The 19,153-nt window shown below is 38.5% G+C and overlaps 1 protein-coding gene across 4 annotated transcripts in view; it reads right to left on the reverse strand.

Annotated features, from left to right (window-relative positions):
• SAC9 (sacI homology domain-containing protein / WW domain-containing protein) overlaps positions 1-19,153 on the reverse strand; it is a 339,290-nt gene that overhangs the window by 53,668 nt on the left and 266,469 nt on the right. For 3 of the 4 annotated variants that reach the window (XM_089419453.1, XM_089419451.1, XM_089419452.1), the window contains 2 exons: positions 2,712-3,176; positions 2,376-2,609 (listed from right to left, as the gene is read on the reverse strand). In XM_089419453.1, coding sequence (XP_089275579.1) covers positions 2,376-2,609; positions 2,712-3,176 — 699 coding nt within the window. Of the gene's footprint in view, positions 1-2,375; positions 2,610-2,711; positions 3,188-19,153 lie in introns of those variants that run through there. The other variant, XM_089419454.1, reaches the window with a different exon arrangement.

Raw genomic sequence — 19,153 nt, forward strand, 5'->3', positions numbered from 1 at the left:
GGCCTTGAGTTCGCAATGTTGTTTACTCCCTAAGTTGGAGGTGCTAAAAGACAACCCTATTAGGTGTTTCCAACCCCTATGGGGATGTAACATTTCTTTAGTCTACCCTTCAATTGATAGGTGTTAGTGAATAATAATGATGGTACAAAGGGAAGAAGACTTCATGGTCAAGTGACATGGTCAATGTGTCTAGCATGATGGGGATCCACATCCTAAGTGTATAAATGTGAGGAGGGAGCAATTATAGATGCATGAGTTACCAACTCAGCCTTTGCTTCTCCACCCCTCCTGTATGCCTTTTACTTTTGCTTTATTTTTTCCTTGTATTACTGCTTATAGCTCAAAGGGTTAGAGCTTGCTTTGAATGATGTACAACAATTGTATTACCCCTTAAGGATGAGCCATTTCATTGTTCATCGGGGTTGGGACATGCAAGGGTTCATTTTCATGATGTAATAGAGAAACGTGTGATCAGGAACCGGGTGATAGCCAAAATGAGTGAGGTAGAGCTCATTCTGGGCTTTTTCCCATGTGCTAATTTGTATGTCTTGGTCATCTTTTGCATTTTGATATTCTTTGTTTTGTTTTGTTTTGTGGCTGTGATATGCTCTTTCTTTTTCTTTTAGTTGCATCCACCTCCCAGGGCAAAGTTTTCATGCCCTACCCAAGTATGAGGATGCATGGGTGCCAAATCCCAGAGAAACAATGGTGAGTTGAACTCAAAGAATGGATGTGAGATAAAAGCTTGTAATGTATGATGGAAAGTGGGAAGTATGGAATAGGAATAGATGAAACTACATTATCTCAATTAGGGCTTCCCAGGTAGTGCCCTCCTACAACCATTGGGCCATTAGGGGAGGTCCCCATTGGACTCGGATCGAAGATTAACCCCCCTATTTAAGGTGAGAGAACAAGATCACGGTCAAATCCATCCTTGTTCCAAGTCACCCCATAATCCATAACAAATGGCCAAATACAAACAAGCATAAGCTCTTGATTGCAAAATGAGTAAAGTACCTTTTGATCGGATGCCCGCCTTTGTCCATTTGCTCATGCCAGATGGGTGAGAAGCGTATGGCTGATGCAGGTGGCAGAGATGTAATGGCACGTCGTCAGCAAGTGGTGGTTGTCAGGGGCTGCATGGCTGGCTGCCTGGATGCAAAGAATGGGAGAAAAGTTCTCCTATAGGGTTACCCATTTTGGTGGGTAACAGGGATATTGTGCCAATGAGATGTAGAAGAGGCATTCATGGAGGTAAAATCGATTTTTGCATCATTGATAGGTGTGCTCAAATTTTCAGTCAAGATTGACTCTAATCTGGTAAACAAGTCCATGCTCAAACATATGGTTGGTAACTTGACATGTTTTGCAACAAGTAGGCCAGCTATCTTTCATGCAATCAGTGATGTCTCTCACTTTGTATTAGTTTTAAAAGTTCATTTTTGGAATCTTATTGAAAGGGAGATGTGTATATAAAAGGGAACAGGATGTGAGACTGCTGACAGAAGAATACAGAGTTTTCCAACTGATTGTGTTCTGTTCAGAAGCAAAAGCTAATTTGCGTGCAAAGCAACATCACACGTAATGAAGAGGGTACATCAGCACAACAAGGCATGGAAGTTGGGAGATAAGTATTAATATATTTGAGATTAAATATTTTTTTAATTTATTAAGATATATTGACAAGACGAATGCCCCTTTTTTACCTACGTTCACTCTTCCAATTGGAGGCATGCAGATGTGAAATTGTGGTAAAGAGTGTAGATTTTCCAACAGATTGACTTCCATTATCATCAATTGAGAGGTGGACTGCAAACTTTACCATGCACTCACTACAAATAATTTGTAATTTGGGACAACCATGTTAAGAATTTTAACAACATTTCATTAGGTGTTAGCACTCTAACAATTCATCTATTTTATTAGAATTCTGTTTTTGTGGGGCAAATGTTGCTCATGTTAAAAAAGAGAGGATTCATGATACAATAATAATGTACAAATGGACTCAAATATCCCTAAAGGATATGAAATCAAATGGTCTATTTCCCGAGAGGCTGTTAGAAAAACATTAACATAATGAAACATTTTATATAACTTCTGGAATTTATTTTGAAATAGGCCCTTTTTTCCTTCGCATATCATATCTTTTGATGTAAATATACTGATTGAAGAGATTCGGATTATACTCAAATAACAATGGTTTCACATCCAAGCTTAAGGGGACTCGAATGTCCTATTATAAATCTTATGGCACAGGTATTCTAAATGAGAAAAGAATAAATAACAAAAAAATGACTGCATTAACCAGCTTCATTTGTAGAGGGAAAGCATCATCTATGTTAAGAGAAGGAATTTCCTCAACTAATTCTCTTTACCTGGTGAACGGTGACTTGAATAAATAGAATTGGTGGACTTATTAGTGCAGCTTCCACTGTTTTGAGTGTCCTTCCCATAAATCCTCCCATTGGATAAATAGGTGAATGATTTGTAATAGGTTTAACAGCACATAAAGCATCTAATCGGAAACCAGCTATAAGGGGACCCATTGGAGGTACATATTGTTCCAATACTCGGTCGCCATCCATGAGTCTTTCGGCATCAATTTGAACCTGCACAGTAGGGAGAATATAAATATTTAGTTTGTTTCTAGAAAGTAAAAGATATAGTAAATAGAAATGGACTTGTGTCACTTAGATTAATAACAGACATACTTTGAATCGGCCATATTGAGAACCTCTTTCCATTAAACTCCTGAACTTCATCTTTTCTGGGGGCTGAAATGAACAATCTGATCCCAAATCATCTCGAAGATGCCTTCCTATCACCAAAATCCGTTTTGCATGGATAAATGGGGAAGCTGCAAGCTGACCTCCAAAAGATGATCTCCTGCTTGGTGGCAAGGAACTCCTTCCTTCAAGAGATAAAAGATCAAATCCCCTCTCTATTGAACCAACTGAGCTTGATCCAGGTTTCCGAAGACTAAGCTTCATCCATATGATCCTACACCTCACAGGATCTCGGAACTTAAACATTACATGCCGAGGGGCACTGCCTTTTCTGTCTATATTCTCTGGTCCATACAAATGTGCAGAGGATGCAAGTGCTGCGCGAACATCCCATTTTCCTAGAAGAGTGCGTTCTTCTTCCATGACCAGATCACTGCACCACAGTTGAACCTGCACATCGCCTGATGGTAAATAAAACCAAAAATCTATATTATAATAATTGTAATTCATTTACTTCAGCCTTGTACCAGATTAGTCAAATAGAACAAAACACTGTTAGAATTCTCAAAGCAATAAACAAATCTCTCTCTCTCTCTCTCTCTCTCTCTCTCTCTCTCTCTCTGTATCTATGTATATGTGTGTGTGTGTGTGTGTGTGTGTGAGACATCGAAAGTTCACATGCTACGTTCTTCAATTAATTTCAGAAAAATTTCAAGTAAGAATGTTTATTTTTGCAAGCAATTCAGACAAACATAATTTAAAATGGCTCCCTCAATATCACGCCTGTCAGTAAAGAATAGATAAGAAGTTTAACCATGTTTTCTTTGTTCTTTCTTCTGTAGGGCATGATGTTTCATTGTTTTATAGGAAGAATTATCGAAGAATTACTTTTCGAGGCTTGATCACCGACAAAGGGTAAAAGATAAAAGGCAAAAGGTTACCTGGAAAGTGTTACCATGATGCTTGGCAGTGCTTCATGTGATGAGGGGTGTGTGGTGTATGCATGACCCTTGATTGTTCAGTGATAGACCTAGACAACATTATGACATTTTTCATGATGCACACACGGAAGAGTGCAAGTGGCTTCCTTGGGGGACAACTTGCTTTGGAGGAGTCTTCGGCATTCTCAAGGAGGGTTTGAGTGCTAGATATCTTGACCACATTAGGTGGCTTGCATGGAGGCTTGTGCTTGACTGGAGGGCGCTTGGGGTGAGGAGAGATCATGTAGGTGTGGTGGACCTAGAGAAGTACATGGCAATATTATTGAAACTGATGGAACCAACTGCTTTTAACAGTTTGGGACCCAAATCGGTCTGGTTCAAGGTTTAAAACTAGAATAAGCTGGTTTGGTACTGAACCAACCAAGTCTATACCGTGCAGCCCAAGTTGCAAAAAGCCATTTTTTCCTTTTTTGTGAGCTGGCTCACATCTAATGGAACCCTAAGCTGCTCCTAAACATAGTTATCATAGTTATCAGAACCGTACCAGTTGTCGAACCCGTAGACCCTTTGGACCAAGAACCGGTCAGAACCGGTGAAAAACCCAAAACAAAAAACCGGTTTAAGCAAAAATACATAAAATATTCAAATTTTAAGAAAAACATATATATTCATGTGCATCCATATAAATTCAAACCATTTATAAACAAATATGAAAAAGTTATCATTTATATAGCAAGAGTGCATAATATGATAATACCAAAATAACACTTAGCGCAGTACATGTCTGAAACAAAATACATCAGGATACAGACTCTAAATGGTTTTTGATACATCAAACTACAATACTATTAGTACTAAATTACTAATCAGAATAAATGTTATGTAAAAATTAATTAGGGTAATTTTAGGTTGATTAGACGAAAGGGCAAGATCATAAGATCATGCCCTTTCCCAAAAGGGTACCCATGGCAGTATATAAGCCAGGGACCCTTAATGTAAACAATCATCAATCAAAAGTTATAAATAAAATACATATATAAAATTGTACATGTATCATTTGGTATCAGAGCAATCGATTCTCCCTGCAACCACACTACTCCGCATGCTCTTCGTTCATCCATCCTCCTTCATATTGTTCGTCTGTCCTTTGTGTGGTCTTCCATACTTGTCTCCAATCATTGCCACCCATTCCCACGCTTCGCTCGACTCCCATTCAAGTCACTGTTCACCGTCCCTTTTTCATTCTACTACCAATTCGCCTCCTTCACTCATTCGAGCCCCCCCCCCCCCCCCGACTCCAGTGCATTGACAGTCCCCCGGTCAAACGTCGTTTTGCCAAGCTGCTTCCCTGACCACACCCTCCACACCATCATCATATTTGACTATTTCCCTACCAATTCATACCCTGTCTTCCATTGTCGTTCGTTGATTCATTCGAGTCATTGTCGTCCGTTGATTCATTCAAGTCATTGTCCTTCGTTGACCTTCGTTACCTTGAACCCACTATTCTATTTTGTCCCCACGAACAGTCACGCTGTTTTTTTAACTATTATACCATTATAACTATATATTTATATTATAGTTATAAAACTTTATAATTATTAAATTATATTGTTTATAATAAAAATAAAATTAGAAAACTTATTATTATTTAATTCCATATATATATATATATATATATATATATATATCAAATTAAATTTTAAAAAAAGCTCATTAAAAAAAAATATATATTATATTATTTAAATATAAAAAAAATTGGGGTCAAGGAAAGGAAAAAAGGTTATGCTGGATAAGTATACTCCACCTCATACACGCTCAATATCTTCATCAATGTCAATGGCTGATTTTAATAAAAGATTGATAGATCTTGAGACTAAGGTGACCAAACATGGCGAGAAAATCGAGGAGCTCCAAGATACAACAAAGAGAAGAAGAGAATCAGCTCGAGCAAAACCATAACGAATTTAAAAAGGATCATGCAATCCTTTCAAATAAGGTGGATCTAAATCATAATCAAGCAATGGTGATGTTGACCTGTATTTGTGACAAGTTAAAGATTACACCCGATCAAATACTCCAAAATAATGAAGCTACTCAACGTTTCAATTCTCCGAATAAATCAAACTCGTCAAACTCACATGAGAAACATGAATCTCCAACAGCATTGTCCATACCCCATCAACAAAATAGTATCACGAATTTTCAAAATATGCATCTCTAGAATCAATACTGAAATATGCAGCGGTGGATCAATACTTGCTACATTAGTTGCTACTCTTCACTCCATCAGTTGCTACATATCAACGAAGAGCAAAACTTGAGCTCTCCAAATTTGACAGTAACTTGTTATCCATCAACCCAAAAATCCAGGTGTTTATCCAAAATAGAGCTCAATGATCAACACCACCTTTCCAACTTCTAGACATCAACACAATGTACCGGCCAGATGTCCTCTTAGGCAATGCTTCACTCACAAAGCCTCAGCACCCCTTGATATAGCATATCAAGAATGACCAATCTTTCCCGATCAAACTGATTGGTAACCAGCATGCTATCAAATCCTTTGAGAGATTCACCTGTACAAACACAACACCAACCAATAATATACTTTCACAAGTACATAAACAAATACAAATCTTCGGGGTCTTACAAACAACAGATGTTGCTTCTCAACCTTCCATAGGAGGACTATCAACCGAATCTTTGACAAAAGATTCCTTAATCATACGTTATTCTTCCTACTTCATATGCAGCAACATATTATTCAATCGGATCCTGCTTTCCTTCTATCAGCAGCACCTCAAAATGCATTCTCCAATTTCCTTCTCCTACTCATGGCCCTCACTAAAACTTACGATTTTTAGTCTTGGTCTAGTGCATGACACATGAAGCAGAGAATCATATCTGTCACTTCCTCTTAAACAGAGAGGATCTAATCATTCCTATACAAGGAATATTCTCAACCATCCTCTTATCCTGGGGAGTTTTATTCCATTCAAGCTCCCTCTTAACCTAGGGAGTTCTACTTCTTCTTTTCGTCATCGGGGAATCTTTTATGGCTTCCAACCATTTCATCAAAGTTATTATCATCCTCATCATGCTTGTCACATCTAGCATCTTCACCAAGGTGAAGATTGTGTGTACCAACACAGCGTGCTTGTCACATGGAACATCTTCACAAAGTTGAAGATTGTGTACCTGCATAGCTTAGATAGCAAGTACAACCAAATCTATAGAAGCATGATGTTAGCCATATCAAAAACACTGAAGCATTTCAACTTTATTCATTTCAAATAACCAGACTTAATTACAAACAAGAGATATATACTCTTCAACATCTTGCTAGGGACTTTATACACCCTAGACTACTTCATAACAACATTCATTCCATCTAGGGTTTCAATGTGTCTTCCAAAGGTATGACATACCTTACTACAACATATAGCAAACCCTAGAAACAATTCAAAATACATATAGATCTACAAAGCATCTATCATTCATATAAATCCTAGATTTCGTACAAAATAATCAATCAAAGTCAATCACAGCTTAGTCATTAACCTGACCAACTTTCACTAGGGTTAGTTCCAAACCCCTAGATTTTTCAATCAACCATCAATCAGTCACTAACATGACCAACTACTACTAGGGTTAGTTGAAAACTCTAGATTTTCGAGCAATCATCAATCTCAACCAAAAATTCAAATTTCAACAAATCTCTCACAAATCTCAAGTTATCATATAGTCAATATTCATCAAAGATTTCTACTTCGACTAAGGCTCAACCTCAAAACCCTAGAATTCCATTTTTCACAAATTCAACAAACTTATACAAAACTCATACCATCATATTCCAGAGATTTTACTTTGACTGGGGTTTAACTCCAAAACCTTATAATTCCATTTTCACAATTTCAACAATCATTACATACATAGATCTCATATTGTTACATTTCACACTAGACAATGTCACTACTAGGATTTAACTGCAAAACCCTAGATTTTCATTTTCAACAATCATCTAATAGATTTCAGATTGTTATATCACACATACTAGACAATTTTAACTTCACTAGTGTTTAGCTATAACACCCTAGATTTCAATACATCATCATCCTAGAATCTCAGAGGACTTCCATTTAGACTCATGACCATTAATGACTAGGTCAGCAAACATATCTAGGAATTCACAACCATACATAAGCATATCATATCTAATAAATGCATTTGACCTAGACCAACCTAGGATTTCAACCAAAAGGACATATCTCTATATGCCTAGACTTCATTATCATGCAAATACATTTCATATCATGTGTTATTCAAACCCAACTTCACAAATATCAATAAGAGTTAGACACACAACCATCTTGATTACACTAGGATTTTATTAGACAAACACACACATACCAAGGAAATCATTTCTAAGACAATATAGGGTCTTGCTCACACATTCCACCAATCCCCAATGAGCTAGGGTTCCAATGTAAAAACATAGCAAACCCTACATTACCAAAACTTCAAAGGTTCCTGGATTTTAAACCTTATCACTCAACCCTAATAAGTTAGGGTTTCCCGATCATACTGAAATCCCAAACATGACATTATCAGCAAAACTTCAACTAGCATTTTACAATATCCCTAATCAGCTTTTAGGATTTCAGACATTCTCAATAGCATACCCTTCAGTTAGGGTTTTCCAAAACCTATCTAGGGTTCTACATAGTCAATCAAGAATATGAATGGGGTGGGTAGATTTATCAAAAGATGAATCACCCAAACAAGAATCACTAAGATTCAATACAGCTAGTCATAACAGAGTTAGTAATAGATCATCAAATGAATAATCCTTTCAATCAATGTATTCAAAGCATACCTTTGTTTCTTGACTAACCTTGTCTTGAGAGATCCTCCTTCTTTCAGATGTTTTCCCTAGTCAAGACAACAGAGGGAAAAAGGTGATTAGTATTCAATATAATCAAAATTGAATGAGTACATGAACCCAAAACTGAAAAGAAATGAAATACTTATCTTCACAAAGAAGGTTGCCACAGTATCTACTTTAGTCATCTTCGCAGTCCTCAACTCATTCTTCAAACTCGCTACTTGACCCATGTCCTTAATAGCGAACACCTTTGACAAGGCTTTATATATCTCCTAAACATGACGGATGTTAGCTATGAATGGGACAAGATTGTCTTTTATCCCTTCTACCATCAAAGTCATAGCCACCAATTCTAAATCCCTGAAATTCACTTTGTCGACATCATTGGCTTCTTTTGTAGGCTTCTTTACAATTCCTTTTACCAAATCTAGCACCTTGTTCTTCTCAAGGATTATGTCAATCCTCTTCTTCCAGGATCTGAAGTTAGATGCACCTTCAAGTTTGTTCTCACCCTTGATTGAGTTAGACATCCTCCTTGAATATAATAGACTCTTTCCCTGAGACAGTACCTATGAATATATCAAGTGCTTGAGACTGCCTTTTTCTTTCTCCTTCACCAAAGCTCTAATACCATGTTGGAAAATCATAAAGGCAATAAAGATTTTCTTGATCTTGATAATTACTTGTGATGTTTCTTATTATTACAATTTTTTATATCTTCTTTCCTTAGTTCATCAAGCAATTACCAAAAGCAGCAACACATAAAACAAAAGACACCATATGTAGGCACATGCAAGGGAAAAAACCCCCTCAAAGGGAAAAACAAGATAATTCTTACTTTTAATAGTATTCTTTAAGACTCTTCACCCTAGACCAAGACCAGACCTTCCCTCCACACCAAGTAGCCTTCAGAATTTTGACTTCTTCTCAGCAACTTCGACTATCCAGCAACTTACGACAACTGATAGCTTCCAGCAACAGTGAAAGACTTTGATCTCCCAATCTAGGATGTAATGACCCATTTATAAAAGTTAAGAAATAAAAAAAAAAAAATAAAAAAAAAAAAAAAAAATAAAAAAATAATCAATATAAAGTTATAAACTTTATATTTAAAATAATATTAATGAAACTTCATATTTAGAATATATATGTAAATCATATTAAAAATACAAAACAAACTTTATAATTTAGAAATGGAATACCCAAAATCAAATACATAAAACATAATAGAGTTAAAGGCCAAACCACGTGACTGAGTCATAAAGCACGAAGGGATTAGCTTCTGGTCTGAGAGACGTGGACAGGAGCGTGGCAACAGGGAGGGAGGCGGTGGTTGCATGCGGGAGGGCGGCCACCGCCAAGCCCGTGGTTAAAACCGGAGGTCTGAACCGAGAACAGGGGGGAAAAAGAACAGAGCTAGAAACCAGAGGAGGAATTCAGCAGTGAGAGAGATTTTGCCATTGGAAGAGCTTTAATCAGTCTGAGGTTCTGGGCACGGGGGACAGTAAGCTTCTGTTGGGAAGCTTACTGGATTGAGCAGCCAGGCTTTGCTCAGTCTAGGCTGGGTGGAATTGGTTTCCCGGTAATTGGTATCAGAAGCAACCACAACGCCATCAACAACACCAGAGCAAGCAGCAGTTCAGGTAGGTGTCCAAATTCTTTTACTGTATTTCAGTTCAGTTTTGGTTCTTACTGTATTTAGTTCTGGTTATTACCGAATTTCAGTTTATGGTCGTTATACATGGTATCAGAGCGCGTGTTCAAACCCTTCGGGACCTCACAGGCCCTACGCTCTTGTACATTTTGTGATTTAATTCTGCTGCGTAAAAACTTGTAAAAAATTCTCGGTTACATTTTTGCGGTTTCATAGAGACGGCCCCTTCCCTAAACGCATCTGGCTTTTCGTTCTTGGACCAGCAATCTTTACGAGCGCTGTGTGTTACCACAAAACCCTAGACGCGTGAGCTCTCTACGGCGTTTTACAGTGGTAATTTGTCTCCTTTGAAAGAATTTTGAGTGAGGGAATTTTAATTCGAATTAATCCAGTCCCCGCGTGAGTCTCTACGGCGTTTTACAGTGATTCCGGACGCTTCGCGCGGAGAAGAAAAGCATGGACAAACTGCGGGATCTTGTCGAGGAAGCCAAGAACCGCGCAGTATTGTATGCCATATTCATCATTGTATTTGCCAAATTTCTGTCACGTGCAGTTTGTGTAGGTTCTGCCATGCGTTTTGGCTGAACTTGGGAGTTGTAATTTTACCAGCCGAATCTTTGGTCGAGTCTGAGAATGGACCCAGAACGAGATTGGTAAAGCGCGGTTGTTGGAACGCACAGGTTATGCGTTTAATCCGGATCCGACCCAAACTGGAGGCGGGAGGCGTTTTCTTCCCTGTTCAAAAGGTGCAGAAGAAGAACACTGGCTGATCGAGTTTTACAGAGTCCAATGGCATTTTTCCCTTCCTTCTACATCAAATTCTGTTCTCGATGGAGGAGTAGTTCAACAGCAACTTGAATCTTCGACTTCTTCCTATTCGAGTGGAGTCGAACACCAAACCTCGTGGCTTATGGATTTGGATTATTAGAACGCAGGGCCCTTGGCTGTTGTTTTGTCTTAATCTGAGGATTCAACACTGGAACCAATAGAGAGCTGTAATTTTTCGACAATAACACCGGCGCAGGGCTTCGGAATTTAGGAAATACTTGCTTCCTCAATGTTGTCTCGCAGTGCATGACGTATACGCCACCGTTGGTTGAATCCCTTCGTAATTGGAACCATAAAATTCCATACTCGACCGATGTTCTTGGGTTCGTATTCACGGCTAAGCGCGTCTGGACGCAGCGCAACTTCGGGAAGAGTCCCAACCAGGGATCTAGCGAGGACCGAATGGCGGCGCAAGAACTAACAAAACCGAATTATTAATACTCATGGTAGCCATCTTTTAAAGACCAACAGCCGCTGAAATATATGCTTGTTGACTCATGGAAGCCGTTGAACAAAGTCTATTTTGGCCCATAACTCAACTAGGTGCCTCACCGCGTCAAACTGAATTTTGTTTGTTTGCTCTTGCAAACACCCTACCATTACAGGTGAGGAACGAAAGGCAGAAAATTGCAATATCCATCTAAAGCAGGATACGGGAAAACTTTCCAAAATAGAAACTTCTCAGTAAATAATGTCCTGATAATTGCTTGATTCTTGAATATAGTGTTGAATAATGTCCAAATTATCCAATAAACTCCTACATCATTAATATTTGCAACAGTCATCTGATGTAGCAAAGCTTCAGTCCACCTCTGCGTTGCATGGGAATCCTTGATGGCTGCTGTGATGGCTTGCCAAAAGCTCGAACCACAAATTTTTTCAAACTTCCTTATAAGTATTTGTTGTAACTTCTCTCGAATTTAAACATATTTTGATATGTTGAAGGAGTCTTGGAACCATTTTAGATGCTGACAGCTACCATTGACAGCTGTGTTATGCATTTTCAACCATTAGAAAGTTGCTGCAACCCTTTCAATTATTTATTTATTCAAAAGCCTTGTTTTGATCACCATGAATTATAGGTTGTTTGCTGTTTGCTGTCATAATTTTGCATGTTGTACATTGTGCATAACAGCAACCTTGATAGCAATCATTAAATCAAAGATGGCATGTTTTGGGACCCATTTGAGTATCTCCAGGTCTCTGAGCCATAGGTCCTCTAAACTCCTTAATCTCATCTCCAATTTGCCTGTTGCTATAAATATAAAACAAATGGTAATTTATTACCATAGGCACTTTTGTAACCACAAGGAAATTATCAAAACCTTGCTATTGCATCAATTCCTTTAATAAGGAATCGAGAAAAGGCAACGTTATCAGTTTAAAAATAATGCAAAGATTTGGAAAGAGGTCAACCATTTTCGTAGATTAATTGCTCCAGCATCATGAATTTTTGCAAACACCGGTGCAATCTTGAGAAGTGGTTAGCAAAAAGTTTAATCCATACTTGTTATCATCGATACTACTTCAATAATTCTTCAAAACTAAGTTCCGTGCTGAAATTTATGAAGGTTCTACAATAATGATTAAACTCAGCAAACTTGTATTTTTCCAGAACCATAACTTTATGATCTTCCAGTACAATCTCGTGAGCTTATAAACAAAATTAGATGTACATAAACGTACTTACATACAAGAATTTGTGTTTAGGTACAGAGTAGTTTCAATATAATGCATTGCTAGGTCATCTCTAAAAGTAGCTCTAACATTGCCATGATCTTACAAAGTTTTGATTTTGTAGTCCCGTTACATAATGCCTGTAGGTGGCTCTTAAAACATCTAGAAATGAGATGGTGCACTAATGTAGGAAAGGATAGTATAGATCATTTTATTTACATACTATTAAACTAACCTCTTATAATCTGTACACTGTCCCCAAATGCATTCAAGTTTACTGAATGCAAATGCCAATTACCCATGTCATGTGCCATGGTGAACTGTTAAAATTACATACCTTATATTGCCTTTATGCTACATTATCTGTTGAATGTCCACTTTAAATACTTAATTATTTTTATGCCAATGACATTTTGAACAGAGGCACAAAGCTGCATGTATGACCTTATACAGAGCTTAATTAGGAAACCTTGTGTATACTTTACAGCACTTAACACTAAGATTAAGGAATAGAAGTTATTTCCAAGTACATCAAGTCAGTAGATCATAAAACTCCAATTTGGTCTAGCATTCTTCTATGCCCTTTATATATGCAACATATATTCTTTTTGTAAAGAGTTGGGTTTCCAATTAATGGTAAGTTCATACTAAGAAATAATCATGTCTATAAATAGAAGTAAAATATAAAAGCCATCACCATAATTCTTATAATACAAAACTGAGTCTCATTTTAAGAGAGTCCGGTACAAAGAATGAGGAGTAGGTACTTATCAGTTTTAGCAAAAGCAATTCACCTCAAGCAAATGAGGATAATAAGAAAATACTAATCTAGTGTGGCTTGTTCAAAGCCTGGTTACCAAGACATGAGATCTAACTTTGAGAGAAGGGTCAGTTAGGCTTGCTCCTTGAATATCACATGCTGTGAAATTGGGCAATGCAACCGCTCAGGAAGAGAGCTTGGATTACCATGATTTCAGTAAAAGTGGATGTCGCACAGTGTTGGTACCTTGGGTCCTCGGTCACTCAAATTTCAAAGAAGGATGCTGTGGAAACATTAAAAGAACTACTTTCTTCATTGCCTGATCAACTGCAATATGTAGACCACTGACCTACATTTTAGGTACAATTTGACTATTGATCTGAATTTATCCTTCAGTTGACCCCAACCTACATTATGGTATACTGCTGAACTGTATCTCTCCTAGATTGTAATCATGACATGTCTATGGTAAATTTTCCGGCTAAAGGACAAACTGATTTGGAACCAGAATAACCCTTCATTTTATTATAGGTTTAATCCATATCTAAGTAATATATTCAAAAATATAAGTATGTATGACCTTCTTTAAAGGTAGTAGCTAGATTGAGGTATGGCGGGTATGTTACCGAGGTACATTGTAACGAGACATTTTATTTTATTTTTTTAATCATAGATGTCATCGGTGAACAAACTTTGGATGTCTTACCTTAGGAGCTTATAACCATACTTCTGCATTATTCACATTAGGATCGAATACCCTGCATTAGGACAAGGAGGTCGCGAGACCACCCTCCTTGACCTCGGTACCAGTGAAATCCGCCTAGCAGATAAAAATAGCAAAACTATACCCGTTTACAAATGTGAAGTTGCAAAAGAAAATTATGTGTTAAATTCGGTTGTCTACCTCAAAATTTTTATAGAAATTTTATTATGTGTTCAGGGACCATTACAATGGTAAGGACGTATGAGCGACGACGACGTGACCAGGCAGCATCACCACCATTAATGCCGCCACCGTCGCCATCATCATCCCCATCACAATCGTCACCACCTAGACCATTATCAACATCAAACGCCCCAGCGCCAGAGTTGACTGTGATAATGAACTCTTTGGAAGCCTTATTGGAGACATTAAAGGAATCAACTAAGGCTAAAACCAAAGAGGAATTTCAGCATGTAGCCACCAGTTCAGCGGAACCAAATAATTTTGAGCCCAGAAGACCGAAAGAAGACATTTCCAGGGAGCTTCAGAAAATTAGACTCCCAGAATTCTCAGGAGGTCGAGCAGGTGAACGCGCTGAAGCGTGGTTAGAAGGAATGAACCGGTGCTTTAGGTTAAGAAAATATTCTTCTTCTGCAAAAACAAAAATTGCCGTGTTTCAATTAAAGGAAAGCGCCTTGATTTGGTGGGGAAATCTGGAGAAGCAGTTACACCTTACATCGGATAATGTCCCTTGGGAACTATTTGAGGAAAGGTTCCGCGCAAAGTATTTACCTCCATACTTTCAACAACAGCAAGCCAGAGCCTTTCATACATTAATTCAGGGAAGTAAAACGGTGGAAGAGTACGAGATAAGGTTTATGGAGCTGGTAAAATACATTCACTACTTAGACTCTGATGAACGTCAAGTTGAACGCTTCATATTTGGGTTAAATCCTCGCATCAGAGCCTTGGTAAGCATGTGGAAACCATCATCAGTAGCCGAGGCAGTCGAATGTGGTCGTTATGCAGAAGAACATCTTGGAATCAAAAAAGATATGGGGCCAACAGGGCCTATCCAACCAGGATTTCTAGGAAAGACCCCCCGAAACTTCTTCAGAGAAGGTGGCTCGAGGTCACCTTACAGTAACAGGTTTACCCCAAGAAATGTGGGGACAAGAGCTTCCATGGTAGTAAACACTATAGCCGCGGAATCATCAAACACCAGTGCATGGACATCTCGAGGGACTGCCAGTAGAGGAAGAAATTCGAGAGGAATCAACATGAGAGGACGAAACTCATTCTCTAGAAATTCACGTCCCGATTCAAGAGGATCAACGCAGCTTAATTGTTGGGGATGTGGGGGACCGCATTTTCAACGTGACTGCCCAGAAGCTTCGTCGAATATATTGCATAGGACTAGAAAGGGACCGATATCAAACAATCGAGGTAATCATAGAATTCACGCAGTAGTCGGCAACGGCCAAGCAGCACATCAATCCACTGTAGTGGAATCTTCAGGTATTATCAATGGTATAAAACTCAAAATCTTATTTGACACTGGTGCAACAGATAGTTTCATTTCATCATATGCATTAAACAAATGTGAGTTGGCAGCTCGTAGACAAAATGATTTCCACCAAGTGGAACTGGCCTCAGGAGAACTCCAAACCGTGGGCTTGAGTGTGGATCAATGCAAAATTGACCTAGGGGTCTGTGCGACTAAACTGAAAGTTTATGTCACAGCCTTAGGAACGTATGATCTTATCATAGGTATGGACTGGCTAGAAGCTCACCAAGCTTGGGTAGACTGTTATGGGAAAAGGATTCTAGGCATAAATGATGAAGGAGAAGTAATCCAAATCCAAGGAATCAGGAGGGAAGTTTCCTTACGCTACATTTCAGCAACGCAGATGAAGCGTTGTTTAAGGAAAGGTTGTCAGGCTTATGCAATTCAAGAAGTAAGCCATGGAAAAGGGCCATCCTTAGAACAATATCCGGTGTTAGCCGAATTCCCGGATATATTTCCAAAAGAACTACCTGGATTACCCCCGGTAAGAGAATTGGATCTCACTATTGAATTAAAACCAGGTACCCAACCAATCTCTAAAACGCCTTATAGAATGACAGCTCCAGAACTTCAGGAATTGCAAATTCAATTAAAGGAACTACTGAATATAGGGCATATTCGGCCTAGTTCATCACCTTGGGGCGCTCCTGTAATTTTTGTGAAGAAGAAAGATGGATCTTTAAGATTATGCATAGATTATCGAGACTTGAATCGAGCTACAGTAAAGAATCAATACCCTATGCCTCGAATCAATGATCTTTTCGATCAAATGAAAGGAGCTGTTGTCTTTTCAAAAATTGATCTTCGCTTAGGATACCATCAGCTAAGGATTTCTGAAAATGATATTTCTAAAGACTGCATTCCGGACACGTTTTGGACACTATGAATTTACAATGGTACCCTTTGGATTAACAAATGCGCCAGCCTTATTTATGAATCTTATGAACAGTGGTTTCCGTGAATATCTTGATCAATTTGTGCAAGTCTTTTTAGATGATATTCTCATCTATTCCAAGAATGAGAAAGAGCATGAAGATCATTTGCGGATAGTATTGTCCTGCCTTAGAGAACATCGGTTATATGGAAAACTATCCAAGTGTTCATTCTTTCAGGAAAAGATTCATTATTTGGGTCACATCATATCAGGTGAAGGGATTTCAGTAGATCCTGAGAAGGTAAAAGCGATCATGGATTGGCCAATACCGAAAAATGCACATGAGATACGAAGCTTTATGGGTTTAGCCGGTTATTACCGAAGATTTGTGGAGGGATTCTCCAAAATCGCAAAGCCAATTACCACCCTTCAGCGTAAAGGTGTTAAGTACGAATGGACCGAGGAATGTAATAAAGCATTCTCTGAACTCAAAAGACTACTCACCAGTGCACCAATCCTAAGAGTCCCAGACATGGACAAAGATTTTACTGTATGTACTGATGCATCCAAACAAGGGCTGGGTGCAGTGTTGATGCAGGATAGGGGAGTGGTAGCATATGTTTCCAGAAAGTTAAAACCTCATGAAGAACTCTATGCTACTCACGATTTAGAACTAGCCGCTGTAGTGCTAGCTTTAAAGATTTGGAGGCACTATCTAGTAGGACGAAGTTTTACACTCAAAAGCGACCATCAAAGTCTACAATATTTGTTCACCCAAAGAGACTTAAATGCCAGGCAAAGGCGCTGGAGCGAATTCCTAAGTGAATATGACTTCGAAATATCATACATTAAGGGAAAGGAGAATGTGGTAGCAGATGCTTTAAGCAGAAGACCTCGGATATTTTCTCTCATACCCATTAAAGTAGACTTAAGACAACGAGTACTGGATCATCTTATAAAAGACAGCTGGTATTTAAAGGTAAGAGCAGGTCTTGAAGGTAATAGGGCAAAAGAATCTAAATTTGAGGGATATGAATTAGAAAACGATGGGATCTTACGATTCCATGGAAGGATGTATATTCCTGATGATAAAGATCTTCGAGATACCATCCTTGGGGAAGCCCACAGAGCAGTATATTGTGCTCATCCTGGAGTAGGGAAGATGTATGCGGATACCAAGAAACTCTTCTTTTGGGCAGGCATGAAGCGTGATATCACTCAATTTGTTGCAAAATGTCTGGAATGTCAGCAAGTAAAGGCAGATCATTGTCACCCAGCGGGCCTCTTACAACCCCACGACATTCCTATGTCTAAATGGGAGACCATTTCGATGGATTTTATCACTGGACTACCTCTTACTTCTCAAAGACACAATGCCATTTTGGTAGTGGTGGATAAATTAACAAAAAGCGCCCATTTCATTCCCGTAAGAGATACTTACGATGTTGCTGACGTAGCTCGAGTATTCATAAATGAAGTTATTAGATTTCATGGAGTACCTAAAAAGATTATATCCGATAGAGATTCGCGATTCACTTCTAGATTCTGGACTTGCCTTAGGTACTCAGCTAAATTTAAGCACTGCTTACCATCCTGAGACTGATGGGCAAACTGAAAGGGTAAATCAAGTACTTGAAGACATGTTGCGAATGTATGTGATGGATCAACAATCACATTGGGAAAAGTACTTACCCTTAGTCGAATTTGCATACAACAACAGTTACCACAGTTCGATTGGGATGCCTCCATTTGAAGCTTTATATGGCAGAGCTTGCAGAATTCCGTTAAGTTGGGACAAGTTAGAAGATCGAGTGATAATAGGACCAGAATTAATCCATGAAATGGAAGCGCAGGTAAGACAAATTAGACAAAGATTAAAGGAAGCACAGGATAGACAAAAGAGTTATGCGGATGCTCACCGAATTGATAGGAGGTATGAAGTAGGGGATCAGGTCTTCATCCGCATCAAACCAAATAAAAGTACTATTCGATTCGGAAAAGGGACAAAGTTGTCACCCCGATTTATTGGACCATTTAAAGTCATGGAAAGAGTTGGACCTGTTACCTATCGTCTTGCCCTGCCACCTCACCTGCATAGAATTCATAATGTATTTCATGTTTCTGTATTAAGGCATTATATAGCTGATCTATCTCATAACCTTCAATGGAAGGAATTGCAGGTATCGGGCGAGGAAGTCGTAACGGTCGAACCATTACGTATACTGGAACATAGGGTTCAACAGCTGAGGAATCGCCTGGTGGACCAAGTTAAGGTCCAATGAGACAAGTATAGTCTTGGATCAGCAACTTGGGAAGATACAGAGGACATATGCCAAAGATACCCTAATCTATGTCAATTTTGAAGAACTTTAAATTATGTTTAGTATATATTTACTTCACTACAATCAGAGACTCAGAAACATTTTGAATGATTATGGATAAACGTGAAATTTTGGGGCATAATATATGTTTAATTCCTGCAGGTACATGGATACCAAAACAATATATGTGGTTCATTTTACTAAATTATAGTTG

The sequence above is a fragment of the Pinus tabuliformis genome, chromosome 4_1 (assembly GCF_031772625.1).
Source record: "Pinus tabuliformis cultivar Carrire ecotype Pingquan chromosome 4_1, CPIR1, whole genome shotgun sequence".
Taxonomy (NCBI): Eukaryota; Viridiplantae; Streptophyta; class Pinopsida; order Pinales; family Pinaceae; genus Pinus; species Pinus tabuliformis.